The sequence below is a fragment of the Phaseolus vulgaris genome, chromosome 9 (genome assembly GCF_000499845.2).
Source record: "Phaseolus vulgaris cultivar G19833 chromosome 9, P. vulgaris v2.0, whole genome shotgun sequence".
Classification (NCBI taxonomy): Eukaryota; Viridiplantae; Streptophyta; class Magnoliopsida; order Fabales; family Fabaceae; genus Phaseolus; species Phaseolus vulgaris.
Genome location: NC_023751.2, coordinates 546,283 through 568,764, shown reverse-complemented (window position 1 = coordinate 568,764; position 22,482 = coordinate 546,283). Strand labels below are relative to the sequence as shown.

The following is a 22,482-nucleotide window of genomic DNA, read 5'->3' as shown; positions in this document are numbered from 1 at the left end:
TCACTCTGGGCCAGCTTGAATGCATGACCACATGATAATTCATAATTTCAGTAATATTTCATATTAAAATATAGCCACTTATGAGGATTTATTGCTAATTTACATATAAAATAATCCCTAATTTATGAATTTATACCATTTTACATTTTTATGAGCTTTATTGGAATAAAAGCATTTTATTCCCAAATTTGGTGTTAATTGCAGATTTCTATGGAAGATTGAAGATTTGGAATAAAGGAGAATAATTTGAGCTAAAAAGATAAAGTCGGAAGGTCCCAGAATGAAAAAAGATGCAAAAAAATATTGGGCCTTTTTTATGTTTTATCATTTAGCCCATTAGCGCGACACATGAAGCAACCTAACCCTAGAAAACTATGATAAATAGAGGGTTAAAGGCTCAACCCTAGTGTGCCAGATTGAGAGGAGAACACTTGTAACCCAATTGGGAGAATGAAATGTGCTAGAAGTATGCGTGACTAATTCTACCCTTTGGGATTGAGAATAATCTGCTCAAACTCTTATGTATTGAGGTGATATTTTATATATTAATATTCGATTCTTGATTGATTATTGGTATTGTTGTTTTACTTTTAACTTTCCGTGACAAATTGAGAATCTTAAATCTGACCGAGAGGTATTTTTAGGGTTCAGACCTAAACATCAATACATAGCCATATTTGAGTGCTAGAGATAGACTTGAAATGTTAATTGCCATTAACGTCTGAGTGTGATTTCTAAGTTGTTTTTATAAGTATGCGAGAGATCGATATTTAGGAAAAATTCTTAAGAATTTTATATGCGAGGGATCGATATAAATGAATTTTCTACAGACATCAACTTCAATCAAAGAACTTAATATTAACATGCTAATAAAAAATACATGAGAGTGAAAAAGATGAAACCTAATCCCTATTTTTCAATTGAAGCAACTAATTCTTTGTTTGTTTTCTTATTGATCAGTGTCAACATCATCACTTCAAACTCTTTTTATTGTTCTGTTGTTATATTTAGCTAATATTGTACTCGATAATTCATTGTTCCTTGTGGGATCGATATCCGTCCTTAGGGACAATTATTACTTCTGACAAACGCGGTGCACTTGCCGTAAAAAGTCATCACCACACGACACGTGTCCAACTTTTTCTCTGAAAGGCTAATTGCATGTCACGTGTCCAACTTTTTCTCTAAAAGGCTAATTGCATGACACATGTCCAAATTTCTATTTTAAGTAAAATTGAATTTTGAATTGTTTTTTGCAAAAAAACGTGAGTGCAACACGTGGCAAAATTTTCTGGTTGTGCTACCTAGAAATGTTTTAGATTTAGATATACAAAATTCAATTTTTTTTTAAATATAAGTTGCAACTTAGGCAAATTAATATCTTGCATTTAATTTTCCATTTCTTTTAAACAAATCAATTTAATTAGTCATTTGTTTCCAAATTTTTGAAACTTAACATCGAATTAGTAAACATAAATGCTTTATTTCAGAATCTTTCATGTCGCTAATATCATACTAGGCACCAAAGAAGGAAGTTGTACCAATAAGGACCGTACAACTGATGTCATGTCTCGGTCCCCATTACTGGGTCGACCGAGATCGTGATCCAAATCAATGGACTGACCAAACCAACCCAATTACGCTCAAGCAGGATTAATCAAGCTAACCCACAATTAAGAACTAAGTAATGCATTTTTAAATGACTCAATAAAGAAAGTCCACCAAAGGTAATATAAATAACACACATTTCAAGGTCCAGGTACGTCATCATCTATAGTGCTCTGACAATTGAGCGTCGAACACCTTCACTGACTTAACGTCAAAGTGCCTTCTGCAGGTACTCTCCGAGTCTGGACTACGAAAGTGAGACGAGTGAGGAAGAGCTAGGTGCTTGCGAGGAAGGAAGCTGAACTACGATCTGACCGATCGAAGGTAAAAGAAGAATTCTCTCAATAGTTCTTTAAGCTCCAACCCCAATTGAGAACATAAGCAAAATAAAACAAATGTACCAATTAATTTATCTATTAATTATTTGATAGTGGCCCAAAATAAAATACAGTTACTTGATTTACGCAATAACACATGCAATGGAATGAAAGTGGACCTTTTCAAATTCTCTTCGGATTAAGTCTTACTTTATCATCTTAGACCTTGACAATTTTGCATGTGGTGCAGAAAAGAATGTTAATTATGGATTCATCAACAAGCTACACCCATACTTAATTAGTAATTAAACTTCATCCTCATTTAATCTCTTCAAACACCTTAACTGCAACAGGTAGATACAAGGTCAATTTCTTTTTGTTATTGTCCCAACCAAATGGACTATTACTGCAAAGCAACTAGCCACCTAACCATACACACACACAAATTATTACCTAAAATTATATGAATGTTTTCATTTAATCATATGTAACTATATATAATAAATTTATTAAATTTTGATGAAAAATATTATAATTCACTATCCGTTAATATACTCGAGTTTTTAAATTAGTCAAGGAGATAAGATAAATATATAAATATTTATGTTTGTACTCATCTTCAATGTAAACTATTGGAACGTTATTAATTTAAAAATTTATAATTTATTTTTAAAGAAAATAAAATATATATCTCCATGCATCAATATTATCTTATAATACTAAAATATATTATTATTTAATTTTTCTTGCAACATATAAATAATTATTTGATGTCGTATAATAATATAGATTAAAATTAGTAATTTTTATTTTGGAAAGATAAAAGTAAAGAAATTTTAACTCATTTATTTTAAATGAGTTAAAAACGTATTTAAGTATGTGTACAGTTATATTTTTCTCTTCTTATAAAGCAGTTTCAAAATATTTTAGTGAAATCGATCATATAGTATTATTTAATAGATTATTTTCTCCTTTTATTATTATATTTAAAGGTGTACTATAAACTTGGGTAATCTATGGCATTCATATAGGATTATCAGCAATTTATTGATTTCATAGATCATGAATGAATTTAAGACTCCATAAAAGAAGTTTCATAAACTTTTGGTGGGTCTGTCAGTATTGGAGAAAACATTTTTCCATTCTCTCTACACATTTTAAGTCATGATCTTAATTAGAGTAAAGACCTTTTTTTCTTCTTCTTTCTTATACAATAATTACTACCTATTAAAAAAAACTCAGCATATTATTTTTGGAAATAATACTAAACACTAAACAAAATCATATATGACTTAAAATTCATTTAGCCCAAAATCATATATAGTGTAAAATACAATATTGAATTCATACACGCCACATATCACATATCAGTTCCATCAACTTGAAAATCAATTCATGTACTTAAATTTCACAAACCAACTAAAGGATAAACTCTAACTCAACATGCACCAAAGCCTTGGCTAAAATATTCTAAGAGTTCAAACTTTAATCATACCAACATATAACTATCTCCCTAAAACCCTTTCCACTAAAAAAAATATTTTTTTCCAATATAATTTCAACAATAAAAGATAATTAAAGATAAATTACATGAAAAAACGCGTACTTCCAAGAAAAATTCAACTTAGAGCGAGAAATTGGTTTGTATGAAAAATAAATAAATGGGAGAGATATAGAAGGGTTTTACATAAACTCGTTTTAGCAATTATTCTTACAAGTTCTTAGGTTTTGTTGTCAAGCCCTAAATTTATTTATTTATTTTCTTTTCAATAATTTTTAAATGCACACTTTTTGGGTGACTCAGTGCACTCTATTATATTAAAATTAAATTTTAACGGTGTCGAAAAAGTGGCGTGAATGATGGAACATGGGTGTAGTGTAAGTTTGGTAGTTAGATAGAAAAAGTGAAGATGTGAAGGAAACACGCATCTCTTCTTTTCACTCTCTACTTTCCAGTGAGTGAGGAAATGAGTTCACGATATAACACCGCCATTGAAGTTGGCTCCTTTCTTTAGATGTATGTAGCTATGGAGTTTTTTTTTAAAAAAATTTACCACACCTTTCCTGCAGTTTTGGATAGAACAAAAATAGAAGAAAGCATTTTTTTTAAAATACTTTTACTTATCTCACTTTTCAATTTTTTTACTTAAGATATTTAGGTTATAATCTTTAATTTCAGTTTTCGTAACCTTGTTTTTTTTTTTTTGTCTATTTCTATTTTTTTAGTCCGCATCATTAATATCAATTTGTTAGAGTGAATAAAAAGAGCTTCACATTCTCTGTAATACTATAAATGAAAAGTAAGATAATGTGGTGATTGAACTGTCAATATATTGATTTATATAGAAACAAATTTAAAAAATGATTACTGATGAGAAAACTATAAAATAAGAATATGATTTATTTTGAAATGAATTAAAATATTAAAATTGCAATTAATTTGCGACAGAAAAGTAATATAAATGTATGTATGTATGGTAAATATCTGCAGCTACGAAGAATGTTTGGTCGTTAAAATGGTTGTTAAAGATGAGGGTGTAAGAGGAGTAAAATAAATGTGTATATGGTACGAGTGAAAATAGGAGAGAAAGAAGATGTAATAAGGTTGACATGGAAATTAAAGCTCAGTGGCCAGTAAGTGGTTTAGTCTGCTCCCAAGTTTAAGGTGAGTTAGAGACAGACACAACATATGCTGTGTCAAGCCAAACCAAACCAATAAAAAAAACCGACAACATTTGCACATGTTCATTTTTCAGGTCGTGGGTCGTTAAACATTTACACAAAGGATCGAACTTTGAACTCTGAAGCAGCTAATTGCGTTGAGTAAGTGGCATTGGGGTCCCATGTAGCGAAATCTGAAGAGAGAGATCAATGCTGCGTTGATCTTAGTTTGTTTTACTCTTGGGCTGTTCCCTTACGTTGTTGTGACTTGTCGATTCGCATTTGTGGTTAAGCTTTCAGTTGCGGTTCGCTCAGCATCAGAAGAAGACGTTAAAGGACAGAAAAAAAGTTGGAATATAGACCGTACGTGTTTGTTGGAAAGAAGAAAAAGAGGGGTGAGTGAAAGGGATGCTCTTGTTTGTTGGGACGAGTGCTCCGTGTAACAAACGAAACGATTCATGGTCTTGTCTTGTTGAACTTCGTTCTCAGGTCTCAGACATTAAGTGGTTGCCACGATCAAAGTTTTTTTATTCTTTCACTGCAATTGGTTTGGTGAAGGAAGGATTAAAATATTTTTTATTTCCTCTTCTTTCTCTAGATGATGGTTCATCATCTATCTTTGTTGTTGAAGAGAAGTTCTGGTGATATAATATAAGGCCTACAAGCGAAGTGAGCAGTGAGAATTTATTGATGATTAAATAGTAATTAGTTAGTATTCTGTTTATCTTGGTCTTTCTAAAGTTAGCTTCTTGTTGCTGTAATTGCCTATTTATTTATGAGCTTAAGTTAATGGGTTGTTGTCTTCTCATTCATGGTTTGCTTCCCGTGGATAATGCTCATATTTAAGGGCTTGGTATTTTTGTGAACTGCCAGCTGTTTTCCTATAACTATCTTGCATTTTTTGGCAAGAAATACTAATCTTCATAATCAACCACATCACTTGTTTTCACTTTTAAAGGTGAGAAATGGGAGCTGTTACTGGAGAGGAGTTAGTTAAATGGGAGAAGATGGGAGGAGTGGGAGGCCATGAGGAGAAGATTCTGGTGTTAGTGAGGCTGAGGCCTCTGAATGAGAAGGAAGTTGAAGTGAATGAAGTAGCAGATTGGGAATGCATCAATGACACTACTATCTTATACCGGAACACCCTTCGGGAAGGTTCCACATTCCCAAGCGCCTACACCTTTGGTAAGCAAACGAGTATCTATGTTGCTATTCTATTCCCAAATATGCCAATTCTTTATATTTCCTTTCTCTTTAATTTTAAAAATGCTGCAATTTGCTGTCTTCGAAACACATTTTGCCTAGTTTTTTTGTAATGATTGTGTTTGGAAGCATTGTCGAGGAAGTTTAAGACACAGTATATGAGAGTATGGACAAAATGTTCTTAATTTTTACTATGATTTGGTTGTAGACAGAGTATTTCGGGGTGACTGTTCCACAAAGCAGGTATATGAAGAAGGGGCAAAAGCAATTGCTCTTTCAGTTGTTGGCGGAATCAACTGTAAGCATTTAACTTTTTCTCATGACTCAATTCTACTCATACTCCTTACTTGGACTCAAATACCTATTTATACATTCTTTCAGCAAGTATTTTTGCCTATGGGCAAACAAGTAGTGGAAAGACATACACGATGATTGGAATAACTGAATATGCTGTTGCAGATATTTTTGATTATATAAGAAAGGTAGTTGGAGAGCAAATTTATTGATCTAGCTGTTTAACTCTTCATTGTCATTTTTCACGGTAACTCTTGTTTGTGATAATACAAGATTACTGTGACCTTTTTAGCATGAAGAAAGAGCATTTGTATTGAAGTTCTCAGCAATTGAAATCTACAACGAAATTATTAGGGACCTCCTCAGCAGTGAGAACACACCACTAAGGCTGCGTGATGATCCTGAGGTGAATGCGTATGTTATTGAATTGAAATAAATGGCATTGTTTATTTATCTGTTTCTTGATTTTTCAGAGAGGACCTATTGTAGAGAAACTTATAGAAGAGACTCTACGGGACTGGATGCATTTGAAAGAGCTTCTATCATTCTGTGAAGGTAAAATAAATTTTCACAACTTTCTTGATATGCAAGTTGGTTTATAACATTACATTTCCCACTATATTCTTGCAGCACAGAGACAAGTAGGAGAGACATACCTCAATGACAAGAGTTCTCGATCTCACCAAATTATCAGACTGGTGTGTGTGCCTCCCCCCTTGCTGTTTAGAACTTTTGTTTTATATATTGCACATGTAGACTTTTATTGTTGGAATTGTAACCGTGTAGACCATTGAAAGTTCTGCCAGAGAATTCATGGGTAAAAGCAGCTCAACCACCCTAGCTGCTAGTTTGGTATGTTTGAATTTTTAAATTCTTCGTTTAATTCAACATAAAATGTTTAGGAGATTTTACCGTTATTTTGTTTCTTTTCTCTGCAGAATTTTGTTGATTTGGCAGGAAGTGAGCGTGCATCTCAGGCATTATCTGCTGGGTCCAGATTGAAAGAAGGCTGTCATATAAACCGGAGTTTACTCACTCTTGGAACAGTCATTCGTAAACTTAGGTTGTCCCCTTCTTTCTAAGCCTATGTTGTGTACCTTTTTATTCAGCTTCTAATATTGTTAGCAAACCTACATTTGGAGTGTGTAATTCAGCTGTGGGATTGTTTAATTGAACTGTAAGTCCTATGGATGCTTGCCTCTTATTTCATTGTTGATTAATAATCATATCTCTGTTGTTTGACTTCATGATGACCTATCAGGTTTCAAGGTGAACTTTATATTTTGTATGCAAGAACTGACTGTGAAACCATTGATATCATCATTGGCTCATAGCAGTAAATATCCTTTCTTTCAGAAAAGAGAAGAGCATTAAGATAGACATTTTATTAATCACAAGATACTGAGCTCCGTTTATAGACTTGAATATTAGTTAATGTTAACTTATCCAGTAAATAAAAATTTGTGTGAAGAAGCAAGACACGTGTTTTGTACCTTGTGTTGTGACTAAATAGAGAGAGCTTCTCACTGGAAAACATGCATGTTCAAAACTTATCTGATGGACTACACATTATATGAAGCTGTTCAAATATTAAATTTAGTAGTTTCTGTTGGCTGATATCATGTGCTTGAATGCAGTAAGGGACGACACGGACACATTAATTACAGAGATTCTAAGCTGACACGCATATTACAGCCTTCCTTAGGTGGCAATTCTAGAACAGCCATCATTTGCACTTTGAGCCCTGCCCGGTGTCACGTTGAGCAAACTAGAAACACTCTTCTTTTTGCTTGTTGTGCAAAACAAGTGACCACTAAAGCACAGGTTAATGTAGTGATGTCTGATAAGGTATTGGTCAAGCAGCTGCAGAAAGAGGTAGCTAGATTAGAGAGTGAGTTGAGAACTCCTTGTCCACCTTCAACCAATTGTGATTGTGCATCAATGTTGAGAAAGAAAAATCTCCGAATAGAAAAGGTCATAATTATTTTTTAATTCATACGATATTCATTTTGTGTTAATTGTTGATATCTCTAGACAAGGAACTTTGAATATATTGATTCAGAACTTCTTTTCTGTTAGCCTCTTTTTTCTGGTCAATTGTCTATTTGTCTTACTGAACAATACTTGTGTCCTCATATCTAAAATTCGTCTCATCGACTTAGGCTCTAGATTCCACATACATCTTTTACCCTTATGCATGTTACGTTTTTGTTACTCTTTGGATGGTGATAACGTGGGTTTCAAACTTTCAATTATTCAGATGGAGAGGGAGATTCAGGAGCTAATTAAGCAACGTGATCTTGCTCAATCTCAAGTTGAGGATTTGCTGGGCATGGTTGGAAATAATCAGAAAACTAAAAAAGTAATTTCATTCTTCTAATTAGTAAACTGATATAAGAAATTAGACCTCTGAATTTGGTTTCTTCCCTTGTTATTATTCAGCCTAGCATCAACAATTGTTTTAATATGTAGGAAAGGGTCGACACCTGGGAATATGACGATTCAATATCAGAGTCATCAAGCATCTATCCTTCTGATTTACGCATTAGAGAATTCAACAATTCTCACTATAACAATGGAAACAGTGAAAGTAGTCCTGATAGTAAGTTGTTTCTTCCCTTTGTCAATAGGAAGTAATCTATTAGAAGTTCATTGTTTATATAACCTTTTAAAAGTAGAACAGAACCGCACCATATGTAAACAGTTGATAACTTTTGTTTGTACAGAACATCCTGATGAATATTGCAATGAAATTCAAAGTGTTGGATTATTGGAATCGAGTAAAGATGGCTTGGAGTATCCTGATCCACCAGTAAGTGACAGCGGGATGTTGGCATTAACATGGTATGCAGAGGAAAATGTAACAAGCCAGGAGATACTGACTCCTGTGAGTGAAGATGCGGAAGAGAGACTGAACCAAGACGAAGATGTTTTGGAGCAGAGACTCGATGATGCACAGTCGAGTAATGGTTCTCCTCTGTCTATGTCAGGATCAGTGTCAGATTGTAGGAATCTTAAATTAACAAGGAGCTGGAGTTGTAGGGAATTCTATTCGACTGGCTCTCCTGGGAATGTGGGAGAAATTGTGAGGACTCCGGGCAGTAGTTTTGAAAAATGCTTTCATGGAAGACCAGATGGATTGCCCAGAAAGTTCCTTCCATTAACTTATGGTGCTTCCACAAAATTGTCAATGAATGGCTCTACGCCTTCTATTGGAACTCCGTCTACGGATGAGTTAAGAACCAACAGCACAAGAACATTCACCAATGAAGATATTACTAGCCTCCAAACTTTTGTTTCTGGGATGAAGGAAATGGTCAAAATTGAGTACGAGAAGCACCTTGCTGATGATGATCAGGTGCAAATGAGTAATTTCAAATCCTTTCTAATTTCTTAAAACTTAAGAAGAAAAGTTTACACCATTTATTAATTTTCTTTGAAATAACTGAATTGTTCCATTTTTCTTTTCTGAAAAGGCATTGATAATGCAATATTGGCCAGTTGCCGATACAACTGTGAATTATGTATTATTTGGAGTTCTTCATTATCGTTAGCAAATATTGTAAAAATCTTGAACTTCTACTTTATCTAGACATTCATATTGACACTTGCAGCAGCCATGCATAATAAGTTCACACAACCATATCTGCTACTACTGTTATCTTTTGATTGGTGTGAATCTGATCTGGAAAGTGAATATTAATGTTGTCGGCCCTTGATGTTGTTTGTTCGGGTTTCTGAATTGTAGGATAAGAAGGCAGAGACAACATATTTTAGATTTGAAAAGAATATGAAAGATGTAGGAGTGGATTCAATGTTAGAGGCACCTGGTTCTCCTATGGAATGGCCTCTACAATTCAAGCAGCAGCAGACAGAAATATTAGAACTGTGGGAAGCCTGCAATGTATCATTGTTCCACAGGACTTACTTCTTTCTTTTGTTCAGAGGTGATCCGACAGACTCAATTTACATGGAGGTGGAGCGTAGAAGATTATGTTTCCTGAAAGGAACATTTGGTGGTGGAAATCAGTGGGCGAAGGATGCTCCCACAGTGGCGTTAGCTTCAAGGTTGTCTCTCTGGGCATCTAATATACATGTTAGTCGTGATGATTGCTTAATGTTGAGTTTGACTGACATAAATGTGTTTGTTTGGGAAACAGTGGAAAGGGTGTGGAGAGGGAGAGAGAAACGCTGGTGAAGCTGATGAAGAGAAGGCTGTCAGAGGAAGAGAAGAGGAAGCTGTTAAGGAAGTGGGGCATTGCATTGGATTCAAAGCGCAGGAGGAGGCAGCTGGTGAATCGCATATGGAGGAACACCGATACGAAGCATGTGATGGAGAGTGCTGCAGTTGTTGCAATGTTAATGAGGTTTACTTGGCAGGGTGATAATGGCCTCAAGGAGATGTTCGCCCTTAGCTTCTCACCACATCGAATGTCATAAACACCACAAGTTTTATTACTATCAACATTTTTTTTACAATTTACACCCTAATTAATATTTTATTTGGTTTTGGTAGAAACATGTTTTCAAGATACATTTTGTGTTTATGATTTCAAAATCTTAAATTTTATGTTCCAATAGCAAGGTCTTATAAAACCAGAGAGATACCTTATCTTTCACCTTAAAAGATGAAATAACCAATGTATCTTAAACACTCCATTTCCATCTTAAAATGTTGAAAGTAATAATTTTACCATTTCAAATAAGTTTGCTTATATTGAAAAGGATTAAAGTATATATGAACAATTTTACTCATCAACAGTTATATGTTATTACTTTTAGAGTTATAACCAAAAAAGAGTTGAAATTTTGATTCTTATAAAAATGAAAATGTAATAAAGAGGACAAAAAAATATTGTTTACTTGACAATATTTAAAAGGAATAGAACTATATGATAAATCCGCGTCAAAGCATGATTTAATGTGTTATTTACCAAATCTTTTTTTAGGTAGAAAAGTACATTTTTAATCATTATTTATAATCTTGATCTTTTATGAATTTTTTTTAACATAAATGTTTATAATTAGTTATTAGTTACTACTTATTTTTTTCCAAATTTATACCAATTGCTTTATACTCGAACAATTTATTTATTTATATTAGGTTATATTATGTTCATGTGTTATTTATATTAATTTTTTTTTATATATACTAATTATATTTTTATATATTAATATTTACATTGTAATTTATTTATTTATTAATATATTAATAATATATCTTTACCCCCTGCACGAGTTATAAATCTATTACTCTACATTTTAAAATAAAAATAGAAAAGTATAGTTTTTATCATTTTAGTGTACTTTTTTATGGTGGATTTAGCCTGGATTTTTAATGCTTAAGACTTTTGTTTTCTTGCACTCCCATGATTACTACCTGCACTTCCAAACTAACAGCAAAAAAAATTAAAATACCCTTCCTTACTGCCTGCACTCCCATGATTACTATCACTTTTTTTAGAAGAAGAAAGAGAGAAAAAAACTTTTCTAAAAAGTAATTCGTTTTGAGAAGTTCATTTCAAAAAGACATTTCTGTCAGAAAATCTTGTTTCAAAAATTATGTTCTAGAAAACATATTATATGTTCCAAAAATCTTATTTTAAAAAATTTGTTTTGAAAAGCTCATTTTAAAATGTATTTTATATGTTTCAAAAATTTTGTTCTGAAAATTGTGCTCCAAAAATTTTGTACTTAAAGTTTTATTCTAAAAATCATGTTATGAAAATTTAAAAAAAAAATGTTACAGGTAATTCGAAAGTCACCTTTATAAAAATAAAATTGTCATTTTAAAAATTATGAGTTATAAAAGATAAAGCCAAAAAGAAATTGGACCCGCTGATTAAAAAAAATAAAAAAAAAATAAATAGAAATTGGACCCAACCATGAAAAACGAGAAGGCCCAATGCTGGTATGCTCTGGTCCAATTGGGATACGACGTGGTGCAGCGATTGAGTTGTTTGCCATTTTGTCAATCCCTGGGCAAAAACTAACTGAGAAGAAGTGAAGTAAAAAAAAACAGAGAGGAGAAGAGAAGGGAAATTCGCATGGCATCGACGGTGGCGTACCTTGCTCGGCGCGCGGCGCAGAAGGAGAGGGTTCGGATCCTGTACCGACGCGCCCTCAAAGACACTCTTAATTGGGCCGTACATCGCCACCTATTCTACGACGACGTGTGTTAATTATTCATTCACTCCTTTCCCATTTTCCCCATTTTTCACTTCTAATCTCGTTTTTTACCCTTTCTCCAGGCTTCAATCCTCCGCGATAGATTCGAGGAAAACAAACGCGTGGTTCGTTTTCCCCTTCTTCCCTCAATCTCTCCCTGCCATGAATTCTATAATTTTTACTTCCACTTACCATTCATTGGCTACATTTTCTTTGTTTATTGGTAGGAGCTGTTTCTGATCCGCACATACCTTAATTCCTTGCTATTTGCTGTTTGGTCTATTATCTTGTGATTAGGGATTTGTGTAACAATTTAATCCTTGCATTCGATTTCTTGTCTATTGTCATGTGCTGTTGAGCTTGCTTTGTGTTGATTCGATGTCATATACAGGAAGATCCTGATACAATTGATAGGCTCATAGCGGATGCTGAAGCCACCTACAACAATTTTCGTCATCCAGATCCTTACATAGGTAAACATGTCACTCATCTCCTTGCCAACACTGTTCCTACGATAATATTACATCCACCACAAAATATTATTTCTGTGAATGTTTTACTATTTCGTAGTGTTTCGAAGGATCGGTAAAGAGATATAATTGATAATGTTTTGTTGATGTCTATAATTGTAAATAATCATTGCTTTAAACATAGCTTCACGATTGAAAGTATCTCCATTTAGTTTGGTGAGGGGCATACTGAAAGAGCGCTCATGTGAGTTGAGATAGAGGGGACTGCCATCATAACATTTTTAGCTATATTCTTCGTGATTGGTATCTTTGCTTGTCACTGCAATCAAACTGTTAAACTTGTAGGAAAAAAAAACGGCGTTATTTTGAATGATTAATTAACCCTACGCTACAGTATACCTTGGAGCTTAGGCAAAGAGGCAGACATTGCCCATATTTTAGTTATTCTAGTGTTGATAGTAGATTTATCTGCATGTTGCTCCTCTCATTGGTCCTTCTCTTTCCTGTTTAGGGTTTTTCCTGTTTTGTTATTTAGTCCACTTCAGTTATTGACCCATTTTACACCTATTTTCTGTTTATAATAGTTCCTTGGGCTCCCGGTGGTTCCAAATTTACTCGCAACCCAGCTCCACCTCAAGGGGTAAGTTGTTATGGTTATACAATAGGTCTATCTTTTCCATTATTTTGGTGGACCACTTATTTACTTTGCTACTTTCATGGACATCATTGAATTTTTTTTTTATCTTCAGTTAATACTTTTAAAACAAATCGTATATATGTAGTTATGTGTGGTGGAATTCAGGACAGGTTCCTTTGATGATAGATATACACATTGTCCGGTGCAACAGGACTAAAATACATGCATAACGCCCCCACACTTTTCTTTTATCATGGGACATTGTGTCCATACCTCTCATAATAGTCATCAGATGATCCAGTTGGCTCATCTTCCCTGTTGTGTGAGGATATCACGATGTTTCAAATGTGTATATGAATGTATTTAATCACTTTATACACTTTGTGGTCTTTTTGTTTGGAAAAGGCTCTGAACTCATGATCAGTAGGTGATTTATCGTGTCAATGCTCGTAGTTGGGAATGAATGTATCTCATCTCTGCATTATATATGCAATGTGTGTATATGATGATTTTAGAAGTTAACAATGCATCTTCCCCCCTCCTTTATTTCTGCTATGATTAAATTTGGTGGATTTGTAATTTTCACTTGAGTAAGTGATGAAATAGAATGTTCAAGACTGGATAATTGAGATCTCAGGTGGTCGTAATAATCTTATCGTGAAGATGAAGAATTCATTCTGCTATGAATTTCATTTCTTGTGCATGGCCAGCTTCCATAGTTAGGCTTTTGAAATAATTCATTCTATCGTTGTATAATCTACTGTTGGATATTCACTCCCCCTGTGCAAGAATATCAAGGTCTTTCATTTATCGGTGAAGTGGTATGAGATAGGGTAATATGCTTAAAATGTGATGAGGGATAGGACGAGGAAGTTCTCCATTTGTGGGTAGAGGGTATCCTTCCTAGGCTTGTTTTTTCATGTTCCTCATTCGCTTACTTCTGTATGATATCCCCAAAGTTGTTCCAATTTATTGATGCGGAATATGCTTATTTCTGACTGACTTGGTATAATGTTTTCGATGCAGATTGAGATCGTTTATGATTATGGCCGTGAAGATAATAACTGAAATTTGAATTTGTTAGCACACTTGCAATGAATAAAGGTCTCTGCAATCAAACTGTTCTGTATTCTGAATTGTAGATTAAAATCACCCTAATTTACCCTTATGTGATGAGGCATATGTTGATACAGATTGAGTCCATCCATGCTTTATGATGTTGAAAAATTTGACCACCTCTGAAACAGATGGTACTTGGATCATTGAATGTTTTAAGATTCTGTCATTTATTCATGTTAGTGCGAGTTTGGAGTTTTCATATTGCACAACCCTCTATCAAAATCTGAATTTTGGTCTCTTCCCGGTATCATTGCAACCATATTATAACTGCTGTGCTGCACTATCAGTGGTTAAAGAAAGCTAGTTTACTTCAAACGAGACTTGGAAACATTATTTTGATTGAAAGGTTTTTATTATTGAAACGAGAACGATATAATGCATATAATATATGGAAGGAAATTTATTAGATAATAAAATTCTGGCTCCGTAGCAAGTGAAGCAGTATCACGTACGAGTAGAATCTTAGAATTGATCAATTGATATCTACCAGGAACGAGATTATATTCAGTTGTCTTTAATCGAACTGGTGGGAGTGTTATTGGTTTTATTAAGATGTGACCACAAAAAGGGAAGTTTTTAATTTGGCTTGTGGTGGTAGAATCGGGATGGTGATATTGGATTGCAGCTAGGATCCGCAATTGAATGTTCTAATCGTTTCTACTGCATATTTCTCATTTACGATGTTTTAATTATTTTTCATTTCTGTTAGAGTATAATTTTCAACAAAACACTTTTTACAATGCTCTATAATTCCTTTTCATTCTGTTTATGTACATTTTCTAAATCACCAGGTCAATTTCAGAAAAAAATTGTTATAAATAAGTAAACAATTATTTTATTAAAGCATTAAAAAATAAATAAAAAATTACTTGAAAATATTTTAAAGCACTTTTCTTTTTATTATACACATTATATGTTGGACTCAAAAAATATTCTTATTATAGTCTCGTTTACCATTCCAAAGTATATGATTTTGGTATAATAAGCATTTTCGTATTATTATATTTAATCACGTAATTCAGTATTCAATTTTGGTAGTATCATTTTAAGTATGAAATAAACCATATTAAAAGAGATACTTCTTTATGTATGTTCAAGATTCCTAACAGTATTAATTATAATTTGAGTATGAAAAATTTGTATGTTTTGCAGTGGTTATCTATGTCGAATATGTATCCTATGGCGAATAGATGCCTGCATATTGGACATCTCGAATACACCGTCGCAATACGATGTTCCAAATCATTTTGGTTTGGTGTTAAACGCGTATAGGTTACTAATTTCCTTTAAATTAGCATACATCTTTTTCAGTGAGAAGCACCAACAAAAGAAACCTCTGCGTCCCAGAGTTGTATGACTTTACTTCAGTATATAAATATAATTGATAGGCATCCACCAAACACATTATATATCGTTCAGACAATTTGTGTTCATTTGTGTCTCGACAGAATTCTTACGAGCAAGGACTCGCAGTTAAGCATAACTAGGACGACGAAGATGTCCCCTAACACCACTTCTTCAGGTGCCCGTGCAACAACATTGCATGTAACTGTGGCTCTCATAGCCATGGCCTTACTGTTATGGACTATCCACTATGGATATCAAACCACAACTGCACTACAAAAACACCCTCTACATACCCAATGGATTTCGTGCGTAGGAGCATTGATTATGATTTCAGGTTTTCTGCTTCTGGCTCTAGGGTTTCCCATAGTTGCTGATTTGTTTCTTAGGTTGTTAGAGGAGCTACAATACCCGAAGGAAACTGATATTCATCAGAAACTGAAATTAAAAGTTGACCAGTTTTTTTACAATTGAACGTCATTTGCTGAATAAATCCAGGTCTGCATACCGCAGGGTCTTTTCTTTTCTCTATTTGGTCCTTGTTGGAATAGTTATTTTCATCAGTAGATGTAGATCAGACTTCACTGCTTACACTTACACAGACAAATGGCAGCTCTTTATTTCTAACCTTCTATAAACAAAGATGTTACTCAGTTCCACTATTCTTGACCAAGAATTACCATAGAGGAATGGTTGGTGTAACGTCAAGTGTCAAGAATTGAGAGGCTTAGTAGAAGAAAAGACATTGCTTTTCAAAATTTTATTGCAAGAAAACAGGGATGACAAGATATTACATATTTTCTGTTGGAATTACAATATTTGATTATAACAACTTTTTTTACTGTTTCAGTTTCTTAACGGTAGTCTTTCTTCAAGTGAATCGTCAAAACAAAGGGAAGCATCAACAAAAATGATGAACTAAATTTCTTTTTGTTTAAATAAGATCAGAATATGCTGCTTATGTGATGAACTAAATTTCTTTATGTTTAAATAAGATCACAATATCCTACTTATGTGGTTATTTACACTGGAATTAATAATAAGCTGTGAGCAAATCCTGCTATTAAAATAAAATGTTAAAACACTTATTGACAGGATTCTTGATTCATAATTTATGATAAAATGGAATCCAACTACGGTTCAGTCAGACTCTCGTATGTTCATAAACAGGAAAGAAATCACTCATTTGGTATAAAACTAGAAAGAAAACTAAATGGTTGTGCTACTTCAAATCAACACCATACGAATGTGTTATTCCTATTCTATGAAGGCTGAGCAAAGGTGTGAATGACAATTTATCACATAACATACATGGGCTAATAGCTCGGTTAACAAACATGTTGGGTGTGACAGCATTTGCAATGGAGTTTTGTGTAGCATTTATACTATACAATAGCCAGGATTCTCGAAGTAATACAAATGAACCTAACAAATGTATAATGAGCAGTTTGCAAACATGATTTGTGTGATAATATTTATTCTTCTCACTCTCAACAAAGACGACCCCGCCCCTCTCTCTCACACGTATATAAACCTATGCCTAGCATAGAATTGATTTTATATGAAAGGAAGAGAATTAAAATCTACTCCACACTTCTTCCATAAAAGAGTCCTCCATAACCGAGTGAAGTAGCATGCATTCTAATCTCTCAGGAAAAGCTGCAACTCAGAAATCAACCATCTAAGCTCAAATATCTGTGTTTTCTAACGAAATCAAATCCAAAAAGAAGATTTCCTCCACAATCTTCTGACAATATCTGCATCTACAAAGAGTCATATGTCTCTCAGCAAATCCTAAATAAGATTAGTGAAGCGTCCAATATAGACCTGTCCACTCACTCATACAGCTGACAACCTCTTATTCAAGACTTCTTTTACTATATTTATTTTGACTATTTGCATAATTAACTGGAAGAACATTATATGTATTACAAATCAACAAGCATTAGAATTAATTTTCTGTGAAGAATTTTTAGGTAAAAACAAGTAGTATGAAAGTGAAGCATTGAATAGAAAATGATAGTGAAAGTACATGAGTTGTAAACCCTAGAATGAAGAGTATCAGATGAGCTTGAAAGGAAGAGGCCAAGGAGTAGACCTGGGAACTTCCACCTTGTCCTTTATGCGCTCTATCATCTTCTCCTTTTTCGGCCGAGCGTTACCGTACGATCCCTTGAATCTCTTCCCTTTCTTCGTCTTCTTGTCCCCGCGCCCACACAATTGGGGAGGCGCCGCCGCCCTCTCCGCCTTAATGAACCACCGCGCAGCCACGCTGCACCGCTGCATCACGCTCACACCACTTGAAGCCATACTACCTCCTCTGAACCCGCATTGGTTTTCCAATGACAACACTTGCAATGGAATGCCAAATCATGTGGGCCGGGCTACGTTTCAATATTCTATGGGCCTTACCCAACTTCGCCTGTTTTGTCCTGCATTTCTAAAAGCTTCTTGCGCACCCCTCTTAAAATACCAGAAATATCTTTTATTTTATTGATGTTTTTCATGATGTGAAGAAACTTCGAATTATACTTTTCGTTCCAGATTTTATAATTCAAAATAAATTTATTTAAAATAATATATTTTAATTATAAAATCCGAAAGATATTTGTAGATTACAAAATTCAGAAGGTATTTTCAATACCTTTCAAATTCTAAAATTTAAGAGATATAAATAGAAAATATAGATTATAGAATCCATAATCTATTTTCTTAAGAAAAAAATGGTAATTTTGCCTAACATTGTCTTCCTCATTTAACAATTTTTTTATGCTTTTATTTTCGTGTTTTACACCATTAACTTCTTTTATTGTATTAAGATAATATGACTATCTTCTTTTTAAAAAAATTAAGTACATTTTAAAAATATAACAGCAAATTTAATTAAAACCAAAATAAATATAAATAAGTAGTTATTATTAATAACAAAATCAACAACAGGTTATGATTACATGAGAATGTGAAAATAATTTAAATTGTATCTAAATTGAACCATAATATAACAGATAAATTCAAAATATAAATTGAAAAAAAGTAGAAATGGCAAGTGTGCATGATGGATTGAGTTTAGTCTAATTTTCAATTTGAATCAAATAATTTTTATTGGTACCAGATTTATATTTTTATTTCCACTCAAATAAATTTCATTTGAATGAGTGAACTAGATGAGCTCTATTATAATTGACTTGGAAGGTTAAATTATTAAAAACACATTTCAACATTTTTAACTTTTAACAAAAAATATATCTTAAAAATAATATTTCAAATATTGTTCAATATTTATAAAGTAGAAACAGTATGTAAATATAAACAGTAGTTCTTACAATATTGAAATATTAAAATAATAAAATTTATTTCACAACTTGTTGAATATAGCCCAGAAAAATATGTGTGGAGTTAGATATTTATTAATAATATTCATAGAACAATATTCATAATCAAGTGTAAATTATTTTCTTTATATAGTAACATGTTGGAAATATTTTAATTATTGAGTAAATTATATCGGCACTCATTTTAAAACCATACATTGTTATTTTTAATTTTAAAAGTATTACATTACAACTCTTTAAGTTTTAAAATGATTATATTCGATCGAATCCTCTCACAATTTTACAAATTTTACAATTTACCCTAGTCTAGTCTGGAACAACTTTAACACATTTTCATCAATCTACTCTAACTCAAACCATACAAAAACAGGATAGTTGTAAATATTATGATCAGTTACTTAGGCTATGCTACATGCATAACTGCGTAAGTATCACATATATTCTTGTACATAATAGTTTAGAAATGAACTAGCATAACTGTGTAAGTTGAAAACTAAATACTATACAATTTTTTACAATTATCTTTCCCATATAACTAAAATATCGTAATATATTATATGAAAAATGATACATTAACAACCTTATTCTATATAGGTTGTAAATATATATTTTTTATATTATCTATAAATATAACAAATAGAAGGCACTTTCAGGGTAAGTTTTAAAAAAAATTCAAAAAGAAAAAAATTCAAATTTTAACTAAAAATAGCAAGCTGAAACTCATTCTGGGAGTGACAAGTGGCACTCTATATGACTTACACGTGTGCAAAATCCCATTTCTTTAAATACTCCATTTCTTTATATACACTTTCAGCGTTTTTCTCTCCTATTACTCAACTTCCCCGGTCTCTCTTCTCTGGTTCCCTGCACCGTTCTTCTCTTTGTTTCCTTCTCTCCCATATTTTTCAACTTCCCCGGTTTCTCTTCTCTGGTTTCTCGCACAGTTCTTCTCTGGATTTCCCGTGGTTCTCTCCTATTTCTCCAGGTTATTATTTCTTCTTTTTGGGTTTTTCTTCAAAGTTTCATTCTTTTCATGTTTCTGATGATTTTTTTTCTTTTCGAGTTTCCTGCACGGTTCTTCTTTGGGTTTCCTACGGTTCTTCTTTGGGTTTCCTACGGTTCTTCTTTGGGTTTCCTACGGTTCTCTCCTATTTCTCTAGGTTATTATTTCTTCTTTTTGGGTTTTTATTATCAAAGTTTCGTTCTTTTCATGTTTCTGATTATTTTTTTTCTTCTCTGGGTTCCCTGCACGGTTCTTCTCTAGGTTTCCTTCTCTCCTATTTCTCTAGGTTATTATTTTTTCTTTTTGGGTTTTTCTTATCAAAGTTTCGTTCTTTTCATGTTTCTGATGATTTTTTTCTTCTTTGGGTTTCCTGCACGGTTCTTCTCTGGGTTTCCTGCGGTTCTCTCCTATTTCTCCATCCTATTTCTCCAGGTTATTATTTATTCTTTTTGGGTTTTTCTTATCAAAGTTTCGTTCTTTTCATGTTTCTGCTGTTTTTTTTTTCATCTACATTTCATTTCAGTTTCTTTTTTTCATCTACATTTCATTTCAGTTTCTTCCGCAACCAGTAGTGGAAGTGAAATGGATTTTCGTTCATATCCATTGTATGTTCAAGCACCAAGGTAAAATCTTTTCCAGGGTAAGTTTGTCTGTCCTCATGGTTTGGACTTCCACTCAAAGAGATATTTTTTTGGGTTTTGTTTATCAAAGTTTCGTTTTTTTTCATGTCTCTGCTTATTCTTTTCATCTCTTTTACTATTTCTTTGCTTCTTTGTTCTTGACATTGTTGATCCTGTGTTTTGTTTTTACGTTTCATAGCATAAAAATGATATTTTTTTTTTTGGTTTTTCTTATCAAAGTTTCATTATTTTCATGTTTCTGTTGATTATGTTCATCTCTTTTACCGTTTCTTGTTTCTTTGTTCTTCACATTGTTGATCCTGTGTTTTGTTGTTACGTTTCATAGCATAAAAATGATATTTTTTTTTTTGTTTTTCTTATCAAAGTTTCATTATTTTCATGTTTCTGCTTATTCTTTTCATCTCTTTTACCACTTCTTTGTTTATTTGCTGATAAAATCGTTAATGGAGTTTTTGTTTACTTAGGATTTGGACTTCCACTCAAAGAGATCTCCTTTTTGTTGTTAAACCACTCAAAGAGATCTCCTTTTTGTTGTTAAACTTTCTGTGGCAAATTTTTTACACCTTTTTTTCATCTATATTTCTCAGTTTGTGCAGCTTTGTGTAGTGGAAGTGGAATGAATTTTCGTTCATATCAATAGTATGTTCAAGCATCAAGGTGAAATCTTTTCCTTCCTCTTTTCTCAGAGTTGTTTTCATTGTTCATTTTTTTTCTGATAAAATCGTTAATGAAGTTATTTTTGGGCTACTTAGGGTTTTGACTTCCTCTCAAAGATGTGCAGCAAAAAATTTTGTTGGGATGGAGGAAATTTTGTCATATCCATGCACTTTGTGAAGACCACAAATTGATCTTTCATAGTGGAATTCATATGATGGTGTTGTAAGTGCTAGGAAAATTCAAGATTGTATTCTTCTGAATTTAATTTTCCAAAGACAATGTTTTGATTATAGAGCTTCCATTACTATTATAGAGTTATGTAATTTGCAAATTGTTGTAATGTCCACCGGAGAAAATTAATTGTTATCAAGTTTTGTTTAGATACATGGTCAAATTTTGTAATTTCATATTAAATATTATTATGGAATGTTATTTTGTATTTTTTATTTCAATATGTTACTTTATAGTTTACTTTGAAAAGAGACATGAAATGTGTGTTATTTGTTTATAATAATGTGTTGGCATAAATAAGTTAAACTTCATAAAAAGTTATTCTTCAATCTAATGTATTTAATTATATTTAATGTATTTAATTTTATTATTCGCATTAATGTATTCCTCCGAAAAACTTTAACGTTAAGATTATTCGCATTATATTATTCTTCAAAATTCAAATTCAAATTCAAATTCAAATTCAAAATTCAAATTCAAAATTCAAATTCAAAACTTTAATGTATTTAATATTCAAAATTTACAATTCCAAGATCATTAATTACCTTTCTGACTCATATCTTCTTTTTTTCTGACTTATTCTGCAGCACACTTATTTCCAATTCCAAGATTATTATTATTATTATTAATCTTAAAATATTTTCAAATTTTACAATTCCAATATCATTAATTACCTTTCTGTTTCATATCTTCTTTTTCTGACTTCTTCTGCTGCACACTTATTTCCAATTCCAAGATTATTATTATTAATAATAATTTTAAAATATTTAATTTTTCATATTTTCAAATTTTACAAT

At 32.6% G+C, this 22,482-nt stretch overlaps 3 protein-coding genes across 5 annotated transcripts; 2 read left to right on the top strand and 1 right to left on the bottom strand.

Moving 5' to 3' along the window:
• The first annotated feature begins 4,464 nt into the window (after positions 1-4,464).
• Positions 4,465-10,663, top strand: LOC137821854 (kinesin-like protein KIN-7E). 3 transcript variants are annotated; one of them, XM_068626631.1, is made up of 15 exons: positions 4,465-5,255; positions 5,545-5,771; positions 5,998-6,087; positions 6,171-6,271; positions 6,376-6,489; positions 6,557-6,638; positions 6,714-6,781; positions 6,870-6,935; positions 7,022-7,146; positions 7,721-8,057; positions 8,344-8,445; positions 8,556-8,685; positions 8,810-9,441; positions 9,832-10,151; positions 10,244-10,663. In XM_068626631.1, the coding sequence occupies exons 2-15, from the start codon at positions 5,552-5,554 to the stop codon at positions 10,521-10,523; spliced, it is 2,667 nt and encodes an 888-aa protein (XP_068482732.1). In that variant the 5' UTR covers positions 4,465-5,255; positions 5,545-5,551; the 3' UTR covers positions 10,524-10,663. The 3 variants fall into 3 exon arrangements, with proteins under 3 accessions (XP_068482732.1, XP_068482733.1, XP_068482734.1); XM_068626632.1 differs by having other exon boundaries at positions 4,552-4,981; XM_068626633.1 differs by having other exon boundaries at positions 4,553-5,075.
• A 1,342-nt stretch (positions 10,664-12,005) lies between these two features.
• Positions 12,006-14,676, top strand: LOC137821855 (NADH dehydrogenase [ubiquinone] 1 beta subcomplex subunit 9). Its single transcript, XM_068626635.1, has 5 exons — positions 12,006-12,256; positions 12,335-12,376; positions 12,643-12,724; positions 13,306-13,361; positions 14,385-14,676. Exons 1-5 carry the CDS (start codon positions 12,131-12,133, stop codon positions 14,424-14,426), a joined length of 348 nt encoding a protein of 115 aa, XP_068482736.1. The 5' UTR covers positions 12,006-12,130; the 3' UTR covers positions 14,427-14,676.
• Positions 14,677-17,725: 3,049 nt separating this feature from the next.
• On the bottom strand, positions 17,726-18,188 carry LOC137821776 (small ribosomal subunit protein bTHXm). The gene has a single exon (XM_068626529.1). The coding sequence runs from the start codon at positions 18,129-18,131 to the stop codon at positions 17,883-17,885; it is 249 nt and encodes an 82-aa protein (XP_068482630.1). The 5' UTR covers positions 18,132-18,188; the 3' UTR covers positions 17,726-17,882.
• Between the last annotated feature and the right edge of the window lie 4,294 nt (positions 18,189-22,482).